Below are 22,765 nucleotides of genomic sequence, written 5' to 3'. Positions count from 1 at the left end.
TCTCTTTTTTTAATTTCAAATTTTTAATGAAAATTAAAATATAATTGAATTTAATTAAAACATACTTTACATAAAACAAATTTATTTCTATTTAAGAGGATGGGTTTTTTCCACTGTCCAAAAGTACAATGTTCCTAGGAATCCTTTCCTAAATTGAATTGGCATAAAGCAAAGAAATAATTACCATTAATTTATATGAAAAAATTCTTGAGCATTCCCAGGCTCAAAAAAAAAAAAAAAAAAACCTTTCTTAGGCATTTCTGATACTTGAGGACACATTTTGCTAACAGATGCACGACATAAATCCAGATGAAGCATGGATGCTCACAGAGTTCAGAGCTCTGGGGTGAGGCTGAGATGCTGAGCAGAGGTCTTGGGAGAGGAGCTGGGGACACCACTCTCATAGCTCCGGGGGCTGTTTGTATCTGTAATGACTCACTGCAAAAGCAACAATGAATGCTATTTTCACTTTTTGCCCTTTTTTTTTGCAAAAGCAAAAACCCCTTTCAGATTTCTTTTGGTTAGAGAAAACAGGTACAAATGTAGGTTTTTTTTTTTGTTTTTTGTTTTTTGTTTTTTTGTAAAAGCCAAGTGTCATAATGCAAACTTTTGGAAAGCTGCCTGTATACCTAAATGAGTTTTGACAAATAGATTAATACAAATTATGTATTTTCACTCTAAATATAGCTATTGGGAGATTTTATAAGGTGGGGGAGAAGTTTCCTGACTTTATAGCTACCAAACTGAAATTTTCTCTGACTCCACAAACACTGCTTTGAACATTGAGAGTAGTGATAGGTATATAGATGGGATGAACAACCTGCTTTCCCTCAGGCTTCTAATTTAGATTATATGAAACTTCACAGAAAAATTCACATAGATTTTTCAGCCTCCCATCCAAGTACTAACCAGACCCAACCCTGCTTAGCTTCCAAGATCAGACGAGATCGGGCACGTTCAGGGTGGTATGGCCGTATTCCAACCACTCAATTGTTATTTATCTGTTGCTAACCATTGGCCAGCCATTTTTAAGACATTGGGTTTATGTGACAGTGTTATTGTTCTTGTGTTTCCTCATATCACTGACCTTCTCATTCACAGCATGAGATGTCGGAAGTGGTAAAAGGACATTAGAGAAACTTCCAGCATTGTAAAGAAAAATAAATAAAATAAATTTGCTTTCTTCTGAAATTGGAAAACAAATCATCATTTTTCTTTGTTGGGTGAAGACTTACTACACAATCTCTTCACATCATTAAGGTAGATGTTCAAGTATCAAAATGATGCTTGGCATCTAGGGTGTCAAGCTGAAATTCGTTGTTAGGGTTCACTTTTCAAATGGGATGATGGCCAATTTTTTTTTTTTTCTGAGCAAAATGTAGCAATTTCTTGAAAATAAAGTAGAAAGTTCACTTAATCAAAATGATCTTTGCTTGACTGATAACGGATTCCATAAACCTCTGTTGTCTCTTTACCATTTCCCAATGTCATGAGATTTCTTAAGAAAAAGAAAATAGGATAAGTGAGCACATTCATTTTGGAGATTTTAAATATGGGCCTAAATGAAGTAACTGAGTGCGCTGAAGACCATCGTGGTGAGATGGTGAGGTGGCGAGCAGTGTGAGCAGGTCCTTCCTGGAGGATTTGGACATCAAACGTCAGGCAGTCAGCAGGCTCCAGGCAGGGAATGGTTCGTGAACTATATTGTGGATGACATGCCCAATGTAGGTAGAAGCCTGCGAGGTGTGAGGACCAAGTGATCTCTTCTTTGAGGCACAGTTTGAAGTAATTCAGCTAAAATTTAGGGCATCAAGAAATGGACAAAGGCAGGGATTGTTAAATGTAGTGATAGGGAAAAGGACTATTTTGGTGGGCAAAAGCGTCATTTAAAAATTTGGCCTAGAAAAGCAATTTGATAGTCTGAGCAGATGTAGTAGTAGCTGCTGAATCATATGGAAGCCTGGGTTACATACATTCCAAGACAAAAAGAACGGATGTTCAGATCCTTGAATTTGTAGATACAGCAAAACTTCAGAGACAGCCCAAGACAGTCTGTTCTCTCACCTCTGTTTCTGCCTCATTTTCTCTGTTTCTCTCTCATTTTTTCTCTCTCTCTCCCTCTATTCCTTTCTCTCACATGCATACACACACACATAAACAGAAAAAAGCAAAAATGATGGAACTATTAATGTAAATGCAATGCAGCAATATTTGCAGGGATAGGTCATTGTTAAATACGAATTTTATCTCTCATGAATGATATGAACAAGAATAATGCTAAAACAGCATAAAAGGTAAAATTTTTCTATAAATTTAAGCCATCCCATTGGTTTTGGCCAATCAAAATGGGCGTGCTAAATTGGAATTACTTTTTTTCCCCCCAGTCGTCAGAAATGAAGTTGGCATTTCTGATGTGAGTATGAAGGTTTGGTTAGGACATGAGAAGAGGAGTCCAATAGGTGGAATTGCAATCTTATTTATTTTATTTAGATTATTTTTTAAAGATTTTATTTATTTATTTGACAGAGAGAGATAGCGAGAGAGAGAGAAAGAGAAAGAGAGAGCAAAAGCAGGGGGGAGTGGCAGGCAGAGCAGGCAGAGGGAGAAGCAGACTCTCTGCCGAGCAAGGAGCTCGATGCAGGGCTTGATCCCAGGACCCTGGGATCATGACCTGATCTGAAGGCAGATGCTTTACCGACTGAGCCACCGAGGCGCCCCACAATCTATTTTATTTAAAGATAGTTTAGCTTGGCGATATGTTGGCTAAACAAAATGATCGCTATGTACATCATGTCTATCATAGCTATAGGAGGATTGGGCAAAAGAGAAGGGTTGCTGAGCCTCAGTGTTCCTCAGCTGCAGCATGCAGGTTCCCTAAGGCTGTACCATCATACACAATCATCTGCCATCATCTGGGCAATAAGAGTCTGGAGATGGGTATGTGTATATATGGTCATAGCTCCAATTTCTCTCATGTTCCCAATCAAAACTTCATAGAACTCATTAAAAATTATTATATGGTTGGGGTGCCTGGGTGGCTCCATCTGTTGAGTGTCCAACTCTTGGTTTCAGCTCAGGTCATGATCTCACGGTGCTGAGATCAAGCCCCAAGTTGGGCTCCATGCTCAGAGGGGAGTCGGCTTGAGATTCTCTCTCTCCCTCTGCCCCTCCCCCTGTTGACGCTTTCGCTCTCTCTAAAATAAATAAATAAATATTTAAAAAATTAAAAGATTATTACATAGTTTGCTATGTCCCATCATTTAAGCTAACAACATTCCATCATTTAGGCAATATTTTATTGAGGGCCCACTATGTGCCAGACACTTAAAGCAATGGATTATATTACTTCTATTATTGTGATTATGACTTCTCCTATGATCTTCCCCCCTTATGTATAGCATTGAGTTGTGGCAATGTTGCAAAACCATTTGAAAATATTAATCACCCAAAAGCAATATTTTTTTTCGATGATAGACATGCATACCAAAATCCTTAATTAATTAATTATTATTATGTTATGTTAATCACCATACATTACATCATTAGTTTTTGACGTAGTGTTCCATGATTCATTGTCTGAGCACAACACCCAGTGCTCCATGCACAACGTGCCCTCTTTAATACCCATCACCAGGCTAACCCATCCCCCCACCCCCTCCCCTCTAGAACCCTCAGTTTGTTTCTCAGAGTCCATAGTCTTTCATGGTTCGTCTCCCCCTCCGATTTCCCCCCTTCATTGTTCCCCTCCTGCTATCTTCTTCTTCTTTTTTCTTTTCCCAAAAGCAATATTAAATTCATTTATTTTAACACACACACACACACACACACACACACACATGCACACAAATGATGAAGAAAAACCAATATAAATGCAACAAGTACTTTCAATGAGATAAATGTTTATTAAAATTACTCTAAACTTTTCTCATATAAGATTGTTGATCAAAAAAGTAAGAAATTTGAAGGCAATACAATATCAAAGGAAAAGCTTTTTAAAAATTGTGAAACATTCCATATGATTTCAGTGACTCTAGTAAGGTTTGCAGATTCTGACCTATTTTATTTTATCTTTTTAGATATCTTAGGATGATGTTGACATTTTGGAATAGAAAATGAAATTATTCATAGGAAGAATCATGGAGGCAGATTCAGGCAGTTGGAGGAGAATAGTAAGTTGAGTTTCTCTGGAAGCTTCTCAGTAGAACCCGTAGGACCAGCATCTTCTGCAGCAAGATGGGCGGTTGCAGCCATATCCATAACCACCACAGGCATAGCCCACACCATTGTGGCCATGTCCATAGCCGCCATAGCCCCAGCTGCCGTAGCCACAGCCCAGGCCACCGTAGCCACATCCATAGCCACCATAGCCACAGCCCAGGCCACCGTAGCCACATCCATAGCCGCCATAGCCCCAGCCGCCGTAGCCACAGCCCAGGCCACCATAGTAGTTTCCGTGGTAAGACATGGTTTCAGGAGTGGAGGGTTTTGCTGAGGGGCAAGGAATCAGTTTCTGTCAGTTTGAACATCACCATCTGCACAGGTCCTTTTATATGTACCCTCAGTTGGTGGGACATGTCACAGGACTTGTTGACCACATATTTCCTACTAATTTACATCACTACACTTCCCGAGTCTTTCTTTCATTAGGCAAGGTGAGGCTCTCATGAGCAGGATGACCTGGCCGTTGAGTCAGCTTCCCTGCATTCAAATCACATGCCTTTCACGTGTTTTTCTTATTCTCTTTTTCAAGACCTTACTCAGCTTTTACTTATTTTGCTTAAAATATTTGAACGAATTTTTATCTAATTTAATCATTGACTAGGTTCTAAAATGTTGATTTTTTAAATTCTATCATTTCTTTTTAATATATTATGTGAGGGTCTTCCATAAAGTGAAAAATAACTTTCTTAACAATAGAGCTTATTCAGTAGAGTCGGGTAAGCTTTTCATGTTTATTATTTACTTTCATAAGTAAATCTCACGTGGGCATAAAAATATATAAAGTTGTATTTTGAAGCTTTATAAACACATCCCCAGGATTTAGTATCTGTCAGTATTCCACTATCAGTTCCTTCTCTCCTTGTATACTTTTTGTAGTTATTGAATATTTTAAAACAAATCTAAGACAAGTAGTATTTTTCTTATAAGTACTTCAGTGTGTATGTCTATCACAAAATGAGCTTTTAAAAGACATATATAACTATACCATTATCACAGAGATGAAATTTTTTTTAAAGTTCCTTTGCATTCCCTAAAACTTAATTCATGCTCAAATTTTCTCAATTGGTTCACAAATATGTTTTTTAAAATTTTTTATTGTTATGTTAATCACCATACATTACATCATTAGTTTTTGATGTAGTGTTCCATGATTCATTGTTTGTGCATAACACCCAGTGCTCCATGCAGAATGTGCCCTCTTTAATACCCATCACCAGGCTAACCCATCCTCCCACCCCCGTCCCCTCTAGAACCCTCAGTTTGTTTTTCAGAGTCCATTGTCTCTCATGGTTCGTCTCCCCCTCTGATTCCCCCCCTTCATTCTTCCCCTCCTGCTATTTTTTCTTAACATATTTTGCATTATTTGTTTCTTTTTTTCACGTTGGGACTCACATTTAAGCATAATGTCTCTTAACTCTTTTTAAAGATATAATAGTTCTTTTCCAATCAATAGTTTCCAATAGTTCTTTTCTTCATGCACTATGTTTTTTTAACAAAATCATATTATTGTCCTGTAGAATTCTTAAATTTTCGATGTGGCTGATGTCTTCCTTAACTTTTCTTTTCTTATGTTCCTCTATCCCTTATACCATCTCTATCCTGGTAGGTAGATGTAGAGGGTTGAAATGATTCTTCTTATTTTTTGACAAGAAAAATACTGTATAGATGCTTTGTATTCTTTCTTTTCTATAATATTAGGAGGCATATGGTGTCTGGTTGTCCCATTGCTTCACATTTAGTAATGTTGGGATTAATTGAGTTCATGATATAATCTTCCCCAACAATTTTTATCTATTAATTTTTGCACTTGATGATAGTTATATAGACCCATTACTGCTAGAAGTTCTATCATGTTGATTTTAAATATTCTATCATTACATCTCAGACCACCATAACTGTAGTCATGGCCACCACAATAGTAACATATGTGTTAGTAGTGCAAGGTTCAACTGAGGAGCATGAAATAAGTTTCCTGAGTTTGAATGTCACCATCTGCATAGGACCTTTTATATAAATAGTAGATACGGCAAACCACAGACAATGCTGACCTCATATTTCAGACTAATTTGTGATAAAGCTCCCTATGAATCTTTATTTCTTTCGTTTATGTGAAGTGCATTCCTTAAGCCATGACTATTTATTTATAAATACATAGTATAATGCCTGGTTTCTCACAATCTATTCACTTCCCTTGAATAATAGGGTTTAATTCTATTGTAACAGGTTTGTCCACTCCGTGAACCATATAGAAATATATTTAATGTCTTGGATCAGACTCCATGTAATTCCATGAGCATATAAGACCTTATTTTTTTTTCCTATTTTTTATTTGAAGAATATTAACGTCTACTACATCATCATATATGAGGTGAGTGGTTAGAAGAGGAAAGTTACTTGGAGACACATGTCTATAAATTTTATGAATTATTTTTACTACAGCAAAAGATTTTTCATCCCTAGATAGTGTTTCTCACTGATGAATGATGATGAGTAATTGACTAACTACAAGTACATTTCTAGCCTATTATAAAGACACCTCTTCTTTCATTGATATTTACATTAATTTTTAATATTTGTGTTTGAGTATATTTGTGAAGTTGACCATTTACCTACACAACTTAGCATTTTTCTTATATTCCTTTCCATTAATGCATGATGGCTCCACAGTTAGAGAGTCTGTAATCTATTATTGGAAACTGATGGCATTTTATGCATTCCTCTGTCACAATGTGATCAAGTACCACTGATATAGATATGAGAAATGAGGAGGCTTAGTTCACCAGTTCTGGTGGAACTGTGTTCTATTTTGTCTTTCTTCCTTACCACTGCTAGGTCCCCAGGGTTTTTTTGGTTTATTATATTTTGGTGGGGAGCTTCAGAGAGCTGCACACACAGGTTAGCTGAATAGTGGCGGGAGACACATGTATTATAGACAGATGTGGTTATGCTTGGGAATCAACTGGGTGTAGTTCGTGGTGCGTGTAGAGAAAAATTCCTTGTCTATAGGAGACCATCCTATAGGTTTTCATTTTTAAATGAACATTTAATTTTCATAACTGAACTGGGTTTTTTTAAACCAACATTGGCTGGATCCAAGTGTGAATCATAAAGGGAACTGGTATGTATCCAACTAGCTGAAAACTACTGAAGCAATGTATGCACACAATATCACTCAAGAAAGGTATAATATATGAACATATAAGAGAATTGATGGTGTTTTTCCAATTATGTATAAAAAAGTAATTTTGCCCTATTTTAGTAGGCAATTTTAAGCACACAGTTGTCTAATTCTTTCATCAGAATCACCAGAGGATTTGATATTGTGTGCTTGTCTTCCAGGTACTCCTGGACATAGGTAAAGGATAGTGAAGTATAAACCCTCTACTTTGCATTGCTACAAAATTCATCTTCCCCTCTGAGCTTAACATGAAGAGTTTGAACAGTATCAATTGGACAAAATAAAATCATTGAGGCTCTGGAGGCTCAAAAGAGAATCATTTATCTGGAGAAGATAAATGTGTACACATCTGAATAGCCATGCATTTTCACATGCTATTAATTTTTAGAGTAAGCTCCTAATTTGAAGGCATTTTAAAAGTCACATAAAACATTGACAAAAGATTGTCAGCCTTATTAATTCATTTATTTATTTTCCATTTATTCATTAAAAAAATTCAAATCTGTAGTACTTCCAGGCACTGTCTTGGGTGCTGGAACCTCATGAATTCTATCAGTGGCATTGTTTTCTTAGTGTAATTTGATTTTTCTCTCAAAACATAGGCTGTGGTATTTTTAAAAAGCCAAGAAAATTCCATTATATGAGATGGATACATAGATTAATATATTTTACCTACTGAGAACAATGAGAAATGACTTCTAATACTATATAGCAGACCATAAATGTCATTTAATCTTATGATCCAGTTTTAAAAATTAATTAATATAAATTTGAAATTCCTAAAGAATTGTTTGGCCATCTGTATTATTCTTTTTTTTTTTTTTTTTTAAAGATTTTATTTATTTATTTGACAGAGAGAGAGAGACAGTGAAAGAGGGAACACAAGCAGGGGGAGTGGGAGAGGGAGAAGCAGGCTTCCCGCTGAGCAGGGAGCCCGATGCGGGGCTCGATCCCAGGACCCTGGGATCATGACCTGAGCCGAAGGCAGACGCTTAACGACTGAGCCACCCAGGTGCCCCCCATCTGTATTATTCTTAAGGAATAATATCTGCAACACATAACATGTTGATATTTCATATTGATAAAATGGCTATGCCTTTTTCAATCATTTGGGGAAAAGTTTATAGTTTCAAACAAAGATCAAAATGACACAAAACATTAAGTCAAAATAAGTCTTTAATATACTGATGTTGAAATTCCATTCTTCTAACTTTTTTTCTGATAAGGTCTGGTGGAAAGTTGTATTTAATATAAAAATAAATTTTGATATCTTCAAAACAGAAATTGGAAATATGAAATTCAAAATCACCATCCCATGAAAGCACTGATTTAATTTCTTATGCCTGATGTGCTGGTGTGGTAATGGGGTGGTACTTTCTAGAAATTCATAAAGACAAAGATGATATACACATCCACTCTGTGGACTACTATTAGATATGGGATATGGAGGGTCACTTAAAGGATGTGAAGTGGAACATCCGAGTACAACCACCAGGAAGCCCGGTTCAAAATACACAAATGTGCGGTGTAAGGAAATCGCCCAAGACAGAGGTGTGTAGAATATGGTGACTGGAAATAGGAGTGTCATTGTGGGATTTTTATCTGTTAATTAAAAACTCAGCATATGGGCTGATGTTTAAATATAATCAGGTGTTTGCCGTGATTACGGTTTTTATCAAAAACAAATTTCATTTAGAAATAATTTATTCTTAGGCTTTAATTTTTTAGCATATTAAGAAAGGCTATTTTTCTGTCATAAAAATACACACACGTGTGCGTGCAACAGATGTAACAAAAGTAATGTAAAAAAAGTATTTTCAATACACCAGATTTTATTGAAAATTAAAATAAATTTTGTTTCACAGAAAGAATGTTGAACTAAAATGTATGCAGAGCATAACTGTAATGCAGTAACAAGAGAAGTTTCTTTTATAAAGCAAGACATTCCAGATGATTTTATTCAGCTGAGCCGATGGATGTAGAATTGCAACTCTTCTCTCCTTCCCAAGTATTCTAGAATGAGAGAATCACCATTTCATAAAGAGAAGAACTCAGAAAGTAGATTCAGGAAACATAAGAAGAGGAGTCTTGGAGTACCTCTCGAGGTTTTTCAGTAAAATCCGTAGGACTAGTATCTGCTACAGGGAGATGGGCGGCAGCAGCCATATCCATCCCCACCAGACCCACAGCCAGACCCACAGCCAGAGCCACAGCCCAGGCCACCAGAGTAGTTGCCATAGTAGCACCTGGTGGCAGGAATGAAAGGTTCCGTTGATAATCGGGAACCAGCGTCCTCAGTCGAAATGTCTACCATCTTCTCAGGGCTTTAATTTATCTTCGGTGGGGGGTAGGGCAAACCGCAGAAAGTACGGAACTCATAATTCACACTAATTTATGCCAGAAAAATTCCTTAAGCTCATGCTTTTTCTTTTAGGCAAAGAGACTCTCATGGGCTAGATTTTTTTTTTTCTTTCAGGTCAGAATTCTCACAATCGAACCATATGAGTCTAATAATAAATAATTGCTGTATTTTCAAATCTGCATCAAACTAGACTAGTTAGTGAAATTTCTTTGACCAGGTTTTATAGGATTTCTAAAGAATGCTGATTCCTCACTTGAGTTTATAGTTTCATGGGCAGGTATTTTAACTAAAGTAAAAATTCTGTCAAAATGCCTGTCTATTTTTTTGGTATGATGCTTCTCCCCAAGGAGAATATTCCTTCAATTCTTTGTACTGAATAGATGGACACAATGTATATTCAAATGCCCTTGTACAGACACCAGTATTTTTATATGTAATTATGTTACCTTTTATTATTTTTGGAAAATTTTACAATTTTGTTATAAAGTGAAAGATTGAAAAAAAAGTGAAACATTGACTTACATTTTGTTTTACCTATCAGGTATTAAAAGGATGTGGAGCAATTGGAATCTCTGTAAACTCTTGGTGGGAATGTAAGGTGGTATAGCCACTATGGAAAAAAAAGGATGGTAATTCTTCAGAAATTTAAAAACAGAACTACTATATGGTCCAGCAGTTCCACTTCTGGGCATACATCCAAGTATATATCCAAAATGATTGAAATCAGGTTCTCAACAAGGTATCTGCACTTACTTTCATTGCAACATTATTCACAATAGTCAAGATATGGAAACAACATAAATGTTTTATTGATGGACGAATGCATTAAAAAATGTGGTAATACGTATAATGGAATATTATTCAGCCTTAAAAAAGGAGGTAATTCTGTCATTTGTGACAACATAGATGAAGCTGGAGGACATTTTGATAAGTGAAATAAGTCAGTCACAGAAGGATATAGTGCATGATTTTAGATGTGAGACATCTAAAATAGTCAAACTCATAGAAACAGAGAATAGAATGGTGGTAGACAAGGATTATGGGGAGGAGGAGATGGGGAGTTGCTGTTCAAAGTGTATAAAGTTTCAATGATGCAAGATAAATACGTTCTAGAGATCTCTGTACAGCATTGTGACTAGTCATACTGTACTGTGAACTTAAAATTTTGGTAAGAGTGTAGATCTTATGTTAAGTGCTCTTACCTCAATAACAAAAAAACCCCAAAAGAGCAGGGTGAAACTTTTGGAGGTGATAGATATGTCTATTACCCTGATTTTGGTGATGGTTTCATGGATTTAATAATATGTGGAAACTCATTACATTTTATACTTTAAATCTGTGCAGTTTTTTTGTGTATATCAATTACACCTCAGTCAAACTGTTAGAGATACTGGGCAGAATGGGGGGATTTTTTGCTTTTCTCTGTTACAGTGTGTCAAATTTATTTTGGTATAGTGCTCCTCTAGTCAGTTCAAGTAGTTCTGGAGACTTCTCTACCCATTCATCTTCTGAGTTCCATCCATCTTAACTGTTGCTCTGGGGGGAGGGGGGCATCTGGAGTGAAGTATCCTCACAAAGCAGCCACGTATCAGCATAGGGGACACATGATGACTTGCAGGACTTTTGAATTCTATTCTGAAGGCAACTGGAAGGGTATGTATGATGCAGACAGAGAACATTTCTCACTTATGAAAGAGCTGGATTCTCTCTTAGGAGAGGCTATGAGCCAGGTTATGCTTTAAGATGAACATTTAAATTCAGTATTTGAGGTACTTCTTACTGACATTGGCCAGAAGAAAGAGACAAAAGAGGTTGGTTTGAAAAAGCTAAAGGCAGAAGGCACAATGATGATGACTGAAATCTAGCTATATACAATGATATTCAAATAGAATCTTTCTTGAAAGGTCATATAGATAAACATAGCTGAATTTTAATAAATTTAATTAATTACATATTAAACAGTTATCTTACTCTAAGAGGTGGTTTTGATCTACCCTAAGTATTGAGAGTGATCTGTAATACTCATTGTCCCCAGTCTCTTAGTCATAATATAGTTGAGTGAGGGATGGAGAATGTCCCTGTTTTCTTCTTATGATAAAACTACGTTCCATTCTAAGTACTCCACCGAGAGCACATAAAAAGACAATCAATACTTTCTGGGAAAAATAACATTATTAGTACATCAAGACCCTGGAGATATTTTATATCCCTACTTTGTCATTTTCTGCTAAAGTAGAATATGAAATTCCAGGGAGACATTTTCAACATCATTCATTGTCGTTAATCTTTTTGTTAAAAATATTTATTAGGCGCATACCCTGTGCCAGCAACTCTTCTCACTGCAAGGCTATGATCCTTTATCAAGATATTGTGTCAAATATCTTTTTTATCATTCATTACTTGAGTATGTGTCAGTTATACAGGGCTTTTGAGAAACACCCACCATCCCAGAGGGAAAATGGGAGGAGAATTCCTTGAGTTGTCTCAGTTGCTGAGACAATGAAATAGAACTTCTTAAAATATAATGTAATAGAATATAAAGTATACACATTGCTTAAAAGTCCTTCAAATGATAATACATTTTTGAAATATCTAGAGTGCTTTCAGCCACATGTGTGGATATCTGAGAATACTGTCTGGATGTTCAGAGACATTGTTCCTCATTAGTATCTTACGGAGATTGCTTTTCCTCATTTGCTTGGGGAAGAAAGCTAGAATAATTAAGAAAAGTTTTGTTTTCTTCAAATTAGAAGTTGGAAGAACAAGGTTAATATCCCTAATGCAAATGAAAAGTGATGATCCAGTTTGCTGAAATGTTGTTTACTAAGAAGGGAGCCAGGTGGCTTTTTCTGATAGATCTCTAAAATGAGAACAGACCCACCAAGTATGCAGGTATGTCTTTTACTCTTTTGCTGTTGAACCCAGAGGAATAGGAAGAAGAAGGAGAGGCAGAATAAAGCACTTACACACATCCAAAAAGGCCCATATCTGAATGATATGACCTAACTGGGGTTTTAGAAAAACAGCCAAAGACAAATATCTCTAGTACATGTTAATAGAAAATGGTGCTATTATTGTATGAAATGGCATTTAACTTGTTTATGTGTGAACAATAGTGCTGCCTATAGGTACATATGAAAGCAAAGTTTTTATAGGATGTTGTTATAAAGGAATGATGGCCATATCCCTCTTTTTTGGAAAATGATCATCTCAGAATAAAGACAAAGTCGAGGTCCAAAGGCAATTCCCCACAGAGTTATACTAATCAATCTAAATAAAGTGCAATAATACGGAATATGAAAGACATTTTTTAATGAACTTAACATTTTGCATTATGAAATATATTGATCAAAAATAGAAAAGATAGGGGTGCTTGGGTGGCTCAGTTGGTTAAGCCTCTGCCTTCAGGCTCAGGTCACGATCCAGGGGTGCCGGAATCCAGCCTGCATCACGATTCCTGCTCAGTGGGGAGTCTGCTTCTCCCTCTGCCTCTGGCCCTCCCCCTACTCCTGCTCACACACACTCTGTCTCAAATAAATAAATAAAATCTTTAAAAAGATAGAAAAGATATGTTGTTAACTCGATATCAAAGATAAAACTTCTTTGTAATATTTGACACATTCCTGGCTATTTTCATCAATTGAGAAGTACATCAGATCTGAACTTTGTGTTTTCCAGGTTACCAGGGATGAGCTTGTCAGTTTGTATAGGGAATAGAATTACTCTTGTGAAAAACCATGGAAGTAGAGTCAGGAAATCATAGGTGAAGGAGTCCAGTAGACTGAGCTGCTCTGGATGTTCCTTAGTAGAAGCCATAGGCCATTATCTGCCCCAGCAAGATGGGCAACCTCAGCCATGCCCACATCCACTCTACCCACACCCAGAGCCAGAGCCATAGGGCAGGCTGCCATAATGGTGGTTGTAATAGTGCATGGTATCAGGAGGAGAGGTTTCCATTGTGGAGCAGGGAACTGTTTTCCTCAATTTGAATGTCAACATCTGCATAGGGAATTTTACACACCTTCTATGGTGTATGAGGCAGTATGACCTCATATTTCAGGCAAAGTATAATAAGAAAGCTTCATGAAACACTTGTGTCAGTAACAAGGAGATGTCCTTATAGCAAATATTATTAACTGTTTTTCTTAGAATACAATAATCATATCACATGTCCTTAACTAGATTCTTGTATTTTAGGGATCTTCTTGCTCTGGTTTTGTTATTAAAGCCTATACTCAGGTTCCTTGAAATGTTGATACTCAAGCCCTTAGACCCAATATTCCTTGTTTTTTTCTTAAAATAGTAATTTCTATGGCATATTTAGATATACAGTCAAGGAACTGAAGTATATCTATTTGAGTGAGGAAGTGATAAAAGTGAGGAATTATCTGAAGTAAAATATCTTTTAAATTATATAATTCCTTTCCATCAGGCAAATAACTCCTCACACCAAATAATGTTTTCTACTACTTACTGATGATGAACTGACTATATTTACATTAAAGTGCTAATGTAAAGCTGCACTTTTTTCATCCTGAGAATTTTATCTATTTGTGAACCATGACTTTCTATAGGAGTATGCCATTATATTATGCAATGAAGCATTTATTTAGAAATTCAAATATTCATGCTGGGTGTCCTCTCTCCTCTACCTTTTGGGTTCTCATATACTCAAATTGGCTTTAAAGTCATCACTGAATTTCTCAAGGAAGGTTTTCTTGAAATAGTGGCAGAAGAAACGTGGGACATGGATTTCTCATATCTGCTTCTGCATTCAGTCTGTTGTGGTCGCATGTCATACATAACACTTAGCTGGAAAACTCTAGTGTATATTCATGGGCTTATTAGATTGGAATAGGCAAATATATATATTATGAAAATAGTTTGGGGTTTATGAACCCCTTGAAAGTGTCTTTGGATCCCACAGATGTCAACAGACCACAGTTTGATAAGCCCTGGTCTAGAGCTGTGTTCTTCAAACTTTTAAGAAAAAAAGCTAGAGGAGTAAATATTTGGAGCCTGCATCCAGAATTTGAATATAACTATTTATTATTTGTTTCATGCATTAATTCCTGATAAATAATAATTGAATATAAAACATATAAAATTATTTATACCAATAAGAACTCACATTATGATAGGTTATGCTTTAACATGTTAGAAAATTTTTAAGATTTTGTCATATGGAGATTTGAAGTTTTGGTTCTAAGTTCAGTTTATTATAATTATTAGAAAAAATGTATTATTTATTATACTCACCAAATCATTTTTCAAAAATTTTTTGAATCAGTCTGAATCCCATTATCTAGTTATATAATTTATTTTTGAAATTTGACTAATAAATATGTATCCTCCTTAATTGCAACAGTTTGCTTTTACAAATTATTTTGAGAAGCTTTGTTTTTATGTAAATAGGGTCAAAACCCTCTTCAACTCTTCATTTGGAAAAATTTAAACACATTATTATTTTATTTTCACATTTTAATATTACATAGGTATCAGTGTCTTACAGATGGTACATCTATATAAAATTCGGTAACATGGGGCGCCTGGGTGTCTCAGCCCGTTAAGCATCTGCCTTTAGCTCAGGTCATGATTTGGGGTTCTGGGATGAGCCCCACATCAGGCTCCCTGCTCAGTGGGGAGCCTGCTTCTCCCTCTCCTACTGCCCCTCCCACCCACTTGTGCTCTCTCTCTGTCTCTCAAATAAATAAAATCTTTAAAAACAGCAACAATAATTCAGTAACATGACAACAGAAACAATTTCAAATCTTTACAAAATACTCTCTTCCCCAAACAGCAGTGTGCCTGGCATTCTTTACACACTGAGTGTTGAATGAATGAAAGCCTGAATGAACATATGAAGTGGACTTCATAATCAAAATGATCTCACATAAAGAGATTTGCTAAGGACAGCCAGGTTCTCAGGGCTGGTACAGCATTCCCTATGTCCAATTCCAGGCCAGACATGAATTCTAGGTGAATGACATCAGACACCTGAGAAGCTTTCTCGTGAAGCTACCAGAAAGCAGACGCCTGGAAAACTCATAGAAGCACCACTTAAAATATGGGTGTGTTCCTCTGTGTTCTGGGGAAACAAGGGCAGACAGCCAGCTCGATACAGCTCTCAGAATTCAGGTATGTTTTGAATTATTTGGCCTGTGAATTAAAGAGAAGCCAAATTTATTGAGGAGGAAGCAATCAGCTGTGTCACCTGGAAGCTCAGCTTTAAATAGTATGGGAAATATGTAGAGGGACAAAAAAAAAAAAGAAAAAAAAGAAAGAAAAAACAAATGGAGGAAAATAGCATCACTCCCTTTGGAGAGTAACTACACGCACATTTTTATCTTATAATCATCCGTATGCAAAAATGACAGTGAAAGTAAATAAATGTGAAAACATATCATCTTTGCAAAAAAGATTAAATTTATTGAAAGAAGTACTAGAGATCAAGGGGAAACTTCTGTTGCGTTTTAAAAGATATTCTTTATGATCTTGCACAACGGAACCAGAGAAAGATGGTATCTGTACTTCTTTCATGATAGCCTCGATTTAGATTTTTGCTATTTTGAAAAGATGGGATGGGATAAACAAGACCAGCAGCAGAATCCATGTTTCATGGGAGGACAAATCTGGTGGGTCCAGTCGTTCTAGAATTTTCCGGTAGAATCCATATGACCAATATCTTCCATAGCAAGATGGGTGGCAGCAGCCCTCTCTGTAGCCACCGTACCCATGACAGCTGGAGTCATAGTCACAGCTGTAGCCACGGCCAAGCACACCATAGCCTTAGCCCCCATAGCCGCTGCTGTACTAGGTCATGGTGTCAGGGAGGATGGTGCAGAAGAGGAAGATACTTCCCTGAGTTTGAATATCACTATCTTCATAAGGTCTTTTATATATCCTTAGTAGTAGGTATGGGAAGTCACAGGCAATGTTGTCCTTATTACAAATTATTTTGCATTAACTATGAACAACACCAACAGCAAAACTCTCATAGATCTCTTATTTCATTAAGCATAGTGAGGCCTCCATACCCACAACTACTCTGCTGTTGTGTCAAGATTTTCACAGTCAGATCATGTATATTGAATGACAGCTCTCTGACCTTGGTTTTCTCACTGGGGGCTCAAATTTAAATTCCATAATGAAATTCTATGAAATCACAGAAACTATGCAAACTGATTCCAATTGTTTTGGGTGTATTAATAACCTCAAATTCATCTGCCCATTGCAGTTGAAAAAGTTACTCTTGTTTAGCTTTGGAAAAATTAAAGTGTTAAGGGCTAAGTTTTATTTAAAGTATGAGATATGTAATATTGCCCAATATTTCTTTTAAAGATAAAACAATTCATTTTATTTTAAATACATAATTCAGGTAACATTTTATTTTATTTTATTGGAGAGAGAGAGCAGAGAGAGAGAGAGAGAGCATGAGGGGGGTGAGGGGCAAAGGGAGAGGGAGAAGAAGACTCCCCACTGAACAGGGAGCCCAATGTGGGGCTCGATCCCAGGACCCGAAGATCATGACCTGAGCCGAAGGCAGACTCTTAACCAACCGAGCCATCCAAGCACCCCTTAGGTAACATTTTTTAATAAAAAAACTTTACAAGGGTACAAATATGCTTTATTTTCATATTTTACCAAATTCTATCTTGAGTCACCATTTCCACTAGATGGTAAAACATTTATTCTTGTCCCTTCCAGGTAAATAACAAAGTTCAATGACATTCTAGTGTGCAAAATGAAAGCTCAATTGAATTAAAGGTTTCACCACTCCTGCTTCTCCTGAGGTGGACTCCAATGTGCAGACGGATGCTAGTGATCTGTCCTGCGCTGACACGTGTGGCTGCAGAGGGCAAATTGCCATTTCCCATTAACCAAAAATCTCCCCTGGTCAATGCATTACCTGCCATTCAGTGCATGGCTCTGCAGCCAGAAAAATTTTTCATTGTGCTTGGGAAAATAATGAGTCTGAACTCAAATCCATCTGGGTAGGCACCAATTGTTATATTCTCTACCTGCTTGTGTTATGTTTGTTGGGTCACTCATGGGACTTGCTCCTTCTCAGGAAAATGAGAGTGTGCTTTTCTCTACTTTTAGATGCACAACCATAAGGTAAGTTTTCTCTTTCCTTCAGCTGCAATGACCCACGACCCCTAAATGAGGACCCATACTCTCCTGTTCAACTCATCCACTCTCCACTAAAGCTTAGATCCAGGGACACAGGGGATGAAATAAATAATAATAATAGCAAAGATTATTCTACTACCTACTATGTACCAGACACTGTTGTAAGTGCTTGACACACGCTAGCTAATTTGACCTTCGAAATTGTCTCGTGGGGTAGGTGTTATTATTCCTAACTTATTTGCAGACAGAACAACTGAAGCACGCTGTGATAGTAGTCACAAAGCTACAAGTGATAGAAGTAAGATTTGAACCCAGAGAGCTGATTTCAGAAATTGTGTTCATATCTATTATGCTCTGCTGACTCCTACGAAGTCATCTTACTAAGAATATAAGATTAGAGGGCTATTTCACTTGATCATTGAGTTACGCTCTGAGCTGTATGGCATTAAAACAAAAAAAAGCAAAACAAAACTGGCCATTAGTAACATGTTTCTCATAGTCCAAGATACTTTACCAAGACTTCATTGTTTGTTGGTGAAAATCTATTAGTGCCATGAAAGATACCCCTGCCAGTGTTATTATTTTAAATAAAGAAATGTCTATATATTAATCTTTGAGTTAAAACACAAATATTACAAATATATCAAATTTTAAAGAAAATTCTTTCATGAAAACGCAATTTCATAAAGGAAATAAAATCTCATTTCTATTTTCTGGCTATAGATTCAGGACATAAATTTGAAACCATGAAAAAAATTGATGGTTTAAAATTAGAGTCATAAAAGAAAATATTAATGTAAGTGAGAAAGAAAAGCCCAGTTTTCTCAGGCCAGCTGTTCCAGAATTTCAAACTACTGGCTTTTTATTAATAGACTCATGAAATTGAGTGACACCTTTTAGCTTTTCCTAGTAAGCCACTTCTCATGTGAAAATAAGGAAAATCTCTAAAGGAAAAAAAAATGAGTTTGGAACAGAAAAGAAGAGATGGAGAATCTCAAGTTAAGGCAAATTATTATGACCTGTGGAATGCCAGCCAAAAGAAGACTGGTTGTTTGGTTGTTTGGAGGTTAGAATGTCTACTACAAATGCTATTTCTTGTCATAAAGACTGGTTACAAATTGCTAACGTGAAGATCTTGTAAAAGTAGGGTTTTGAAGCTGGGACAACTGATTCTTATTAATGACTCACAAATGATTCAATGTGGCTAAACAATAGCAAATGTGATTGTCCCCAAAGCCGTACCCTAAAACCAGGAGTCAACAAGTTACTCACAGAGCTCTTGCAAATTAACCAATGGGATGACTTGTGTGATGGATCCCACCCACCTGGAGGGTGTATAAAAGGTCTCTGCAGGGGGGAATTGTCCACACTGAAGTGACACTTCTCTCCTTCTCTACGCAAGCAAAACCTCAACAACAAACACCATGTGTGGCAGCTACTACGGAGGCTACGGTTACGGAGGCCGCGGTTACGGAGGCTGCGGTTACGGAAGCTGCGGTTACGGAAGCTGCGGTTACGGAGGCCGCGGCTACGGAGGCTGCGGTTACGGAAGCCGCGGTTACGGAGGCTCTGGCTACGGAGGCTGCGGTGACGGAGGCTATGGCTACGGAGGCCAGGGCTGTGGCTACGGCTCTAGCTATGGCTGTGGCTTCCGCAAACTGGGCTGTGGCTACGGATACGGCTCTGGCTGTGGCTACGGATACGGCTCCCGCTCTCTCTGTGGCTCTGGATGCGGCTCTGGATGCTACTAATTGAGGTCGCCATGGGAGACTCTCACCCTCCGCACCTGCACGTGGGATTCACCAGTTCTGAGCCCCACACGTCCTGAGCCTTTCCCTTGGGTGATGATATCCTGCGTGATGAAAGTCTAGCAGGGTCTGTTGTTGCCCACAACCTAACCTACAGATTCCCTGAGTTAACGCAGGAAGTGGGAGGTGGTGAAATTCACCTGTGACCCCCACAGTTCTGCTTTCATCAGGATGATGGTGTCGGAGCAACTGCCCCGATGATACTCATGCCGGAGCTTGTTTCTGTGTTGACCTAATAAACTTGTTCAATCCCAACAGCAGCCCTGGTTTTATGTCAGTCATTTGATGCCTAGGATTACCTTTTTTTTGTTTCTGTTTTCAAGAAAGCTAACAATTACTTTATTTGGGAGATACTTTTCTCTTATTATTTTAGGTCAGTTGTCTTGGAAAAATAATTTTTTTTCTTATAAACTTCAGTTTCCTTCTCCTCTGATACTGAGGGAATAATGTCTTATGCTAGGTAACTGTTAACACTGAATCAACTATCACTCATATGTCAGGTTAAGCATTGCCTGACAAATAGTACATGATAAAGAAAAGAACCAATTTCCCAAACTTTCATATTCATGTTCCTTAAAATAAATGAACTTTGTTGCTATATCCTTTTCTTCTTCATTTTTTAAAAGATTTTATTTATTTATTTGAGAGAGAGCAGGAGAGAGAGAGAGAGAGAGAGAGAGAGAAAGAAAGCATGAGCAGGGGGGAAGGGTAGAGGAAGAGGGCGAAGCAGGCTCCCACTGAGCAAGAAGCCCGATGCAAGACTTGATCTTAGGATCCTGGGATCATGACCTGAGCTGAAGGCAGACGCTTAACCAACTGAGCCACCCAGGCACCTTATCCTTCTCTTCTTTTAATCTTCCACTTTAAAGATATCATTTTAAAATAGGTATACATTTTTTAAAGGTATGCATTTTAAAGGTATGAAAGACATAACCCAAGGAATGGTTTAATAATCTTTTACATCCCAAGCTGGTAATAAATTATAAAACTGTTTGGCACGCATGGTGGGCCATAATATTTAGTTAGATGACTCTATTTCGGATACAGTCTGAGAAGTTTCAGGGTCTCAGAAGATTCCAATTCAAGATGTTGGATGGGGCTGTGGTCACTCCTAAAGCTTTGCTCGGGAAGGATTCACTTCTAGACTCATGTTTTGTTGGCAGATCTCAGTTCATTGTATTTGTAGGAATGAAAGGCTCATTTTTTTGCTGGTTTTTGGCCAGAGGCCCTTGCAGGCTCTCTCTTTTTTTTTTATTGTTATGTTAATCCCCATACATTACATCATTAGTTTTAGATACAGTGTTCCATGATTCATTGTTTGTGCATAACACCCAGTGCTCCATGCAGAACGTGCCCTCCTCAATACCCATCACCAGGCTAACCCATCCTCCCACCCCCCTCCCCTCTAGAACCCTCAGTTTGTTTTTCAGAGTCCATCGTCTCTCATGGTTCTTCTCCCCCTCCGATTTCCCCCCCTTCATTTTCCCCTCCTGCTACATTCTTCTTCTTCTTTTTTTTTTCTTTCTTAACATATATTGCATTATTTGTTTCAGAGGTACAGATCTGAGATTCAACAGTCTTGCACAATTCACAGCGCTTACCAGAGCACATACCCTCCCCAGTGTCCATCACCCAGTCACCCCATCCCTCCTACCCCACCCCCCACTCCAGCAACCCTCAGTTTGTTTCCTGAGATTAAGAATTCCTCATATCAGTGAGGTCATATGATACATGTCTTTCTCTGTTTGACTTATTTCGCTCAGCATAATACCCTCCAGTTCCATCCACGTCGTTGCAAATGGCAAGATCTCATTCCTTTTGATGGCTGCATAATATTCCATTGTATATATATACCACATCTTCTTTATCCATTCATCTGTCGATGGACATCTTGGCTCTTTCCACAGTTTGGCTATTGTGGACATTGCTGCTATAAACATCGGGGTGCACGTACCCTTTCGGATCCCTACTTTTGTATCTTTGGGGTAAATACCCAGTAGTCCTTGCAGGCTTTCTGCTGGAAGTCACCCTCAGCTGCAAAAGGTTGCCCACAGTTCTTGGCTAAGTAAATTTCCAACATGGTTGCTTGTTTTCTCAGAGCCAGCAAGGAAAAAGAAAGACTCCAGTAAGATGAATGCTACGATCTTATGTGACATAATCACACACAACCGTTTATATTAGCCATATTTTATAGGTTACAAAGCAAGTCACAGGTCTTCCTCACACCCATTAGGAGGGGTCCCACAAGGGCATTTGCATCAGGAGGCAGGAATCAAGGGGTCATGTGGAGAGTCTGCCCACCACAGACTCAATGTTATTCACCCTTCATCATAGGAATTAGTAAATTGTCCTTCATTCTCAGTGCTCTTCAACAATTTAAGTGATATTAGCACCATCTCGTCCTCTAATTTGGTAGAATTCTGAGAGATCATCTGGATCTTGGCTTTTGCGTGAATTATTTTGTTAATAATTTTCTTTATTACTTCCAAGGAAATTGGACTATTTTTGATCTCTAAATCCAATGGTATCCATTTTAGTAATACGTATTTTCCTAGGAAATTATCTATTTCATACAGGTTTTCAAATTTACATGCATAGAGATCTGAAAAGTTGTCTCATATGATGTTTAAAATTTCTTCTATATTAATGTTCCCTCTTGTTATTTATTTTTTATATGGTTTCTGTCTCTTTTTTTTCTTCATCAAGTTAGATGTTCTGTTAATTCTTTCATTTGGTTCATTATTTAAATAACCTTTTTTTTCTGATTCTCTGCCTCATTAATTTCTACTTTGCTATTTATTATTTCTATCTGTGCTTTCTTTGTTTTTTCTTAAAGTTTCCTTTGTGTTATAAAATATAATTATGAAATATTAATTTATTTCCTTTCATTTTTACTGATGAAAGTGTTCATCTTATGAATTTTTCTCTAAAGACTGCTTTAAGGGGCACCTGGGTGGCTCAGTTGGTTAAGTGACTGCCTTCGGCTCAGGTCATGATCCTGGAGTCCCTGGATCGAGTCCTGCATTGGGCTCCCTGCTCGGCAGGGAGTCTTCTTCTCCTTCT

At 37.4% G+C, this 22,765-nt stretch overlaps 2 protein-coding genes across 2 annotated transcripts in view; one reads left to right on the top strand and one right to left on the bottom strand.

Moving 5' to 3' along the window:
* Window positions 1-4,465, bottom strand: part of LOC116624998 (keratin-associated protein 20-1-like) — a 5,817-nt gene extending 1,352 nt beyond the window's left edge. Inside the window, exon 1 of the mRNA XM_032393289.1 lies at window positions 4,423-4,465. Coding sequence (XP_032249180.1) covers window positions 4,423-4,465 — 43 coding nt within the window. The remainder of the gene's footprint in view (window positions 1-4,422) is intronic.
* A 12,031-nt stretch (window positions 4,466-16,496) lies between these two features.
* Window positions 16,497-19,645, top strand: LOC116625027 (keratin-associated protein 6-3-like). The gene is made up of 3 exons (XM_032393317.1): window positions 16,497-16,651; window positions 17,865-17,879; window positions 19,297-19,645. Exons 1-3 carry the CDS (start codon window positions 16,497-16,499, stop codon window positions 19,643-19,645), a joined length of 519 nt encoding a protein of 172 aa, XP_032249208.1.
* Window positions 19,646-22,765: the final 3,120 nt, after the last annotated feature.

The sequence above is a fragment of the Phoca vitulina genome, unplaced genomic scaffold (assembly GCF_004348235.1).
Source record: "Phoca vitulina isolate PV1807 unplaced genomic scaffold, GSC_HSeal_1.0 scaffold72, whole genome shotgun sequence".
In the NCBI taxonomy this organism is placed as follows: Eukaryota; Metazoa; Chordata; class Mammalia; order Carnivora; family Phocidae; genus Phoca; species Phoca vitulina.
Note: the sequence above shows the minus strand (reverse complement) of the source record. Positions and strands in the feature narration are given on the sequence as shown.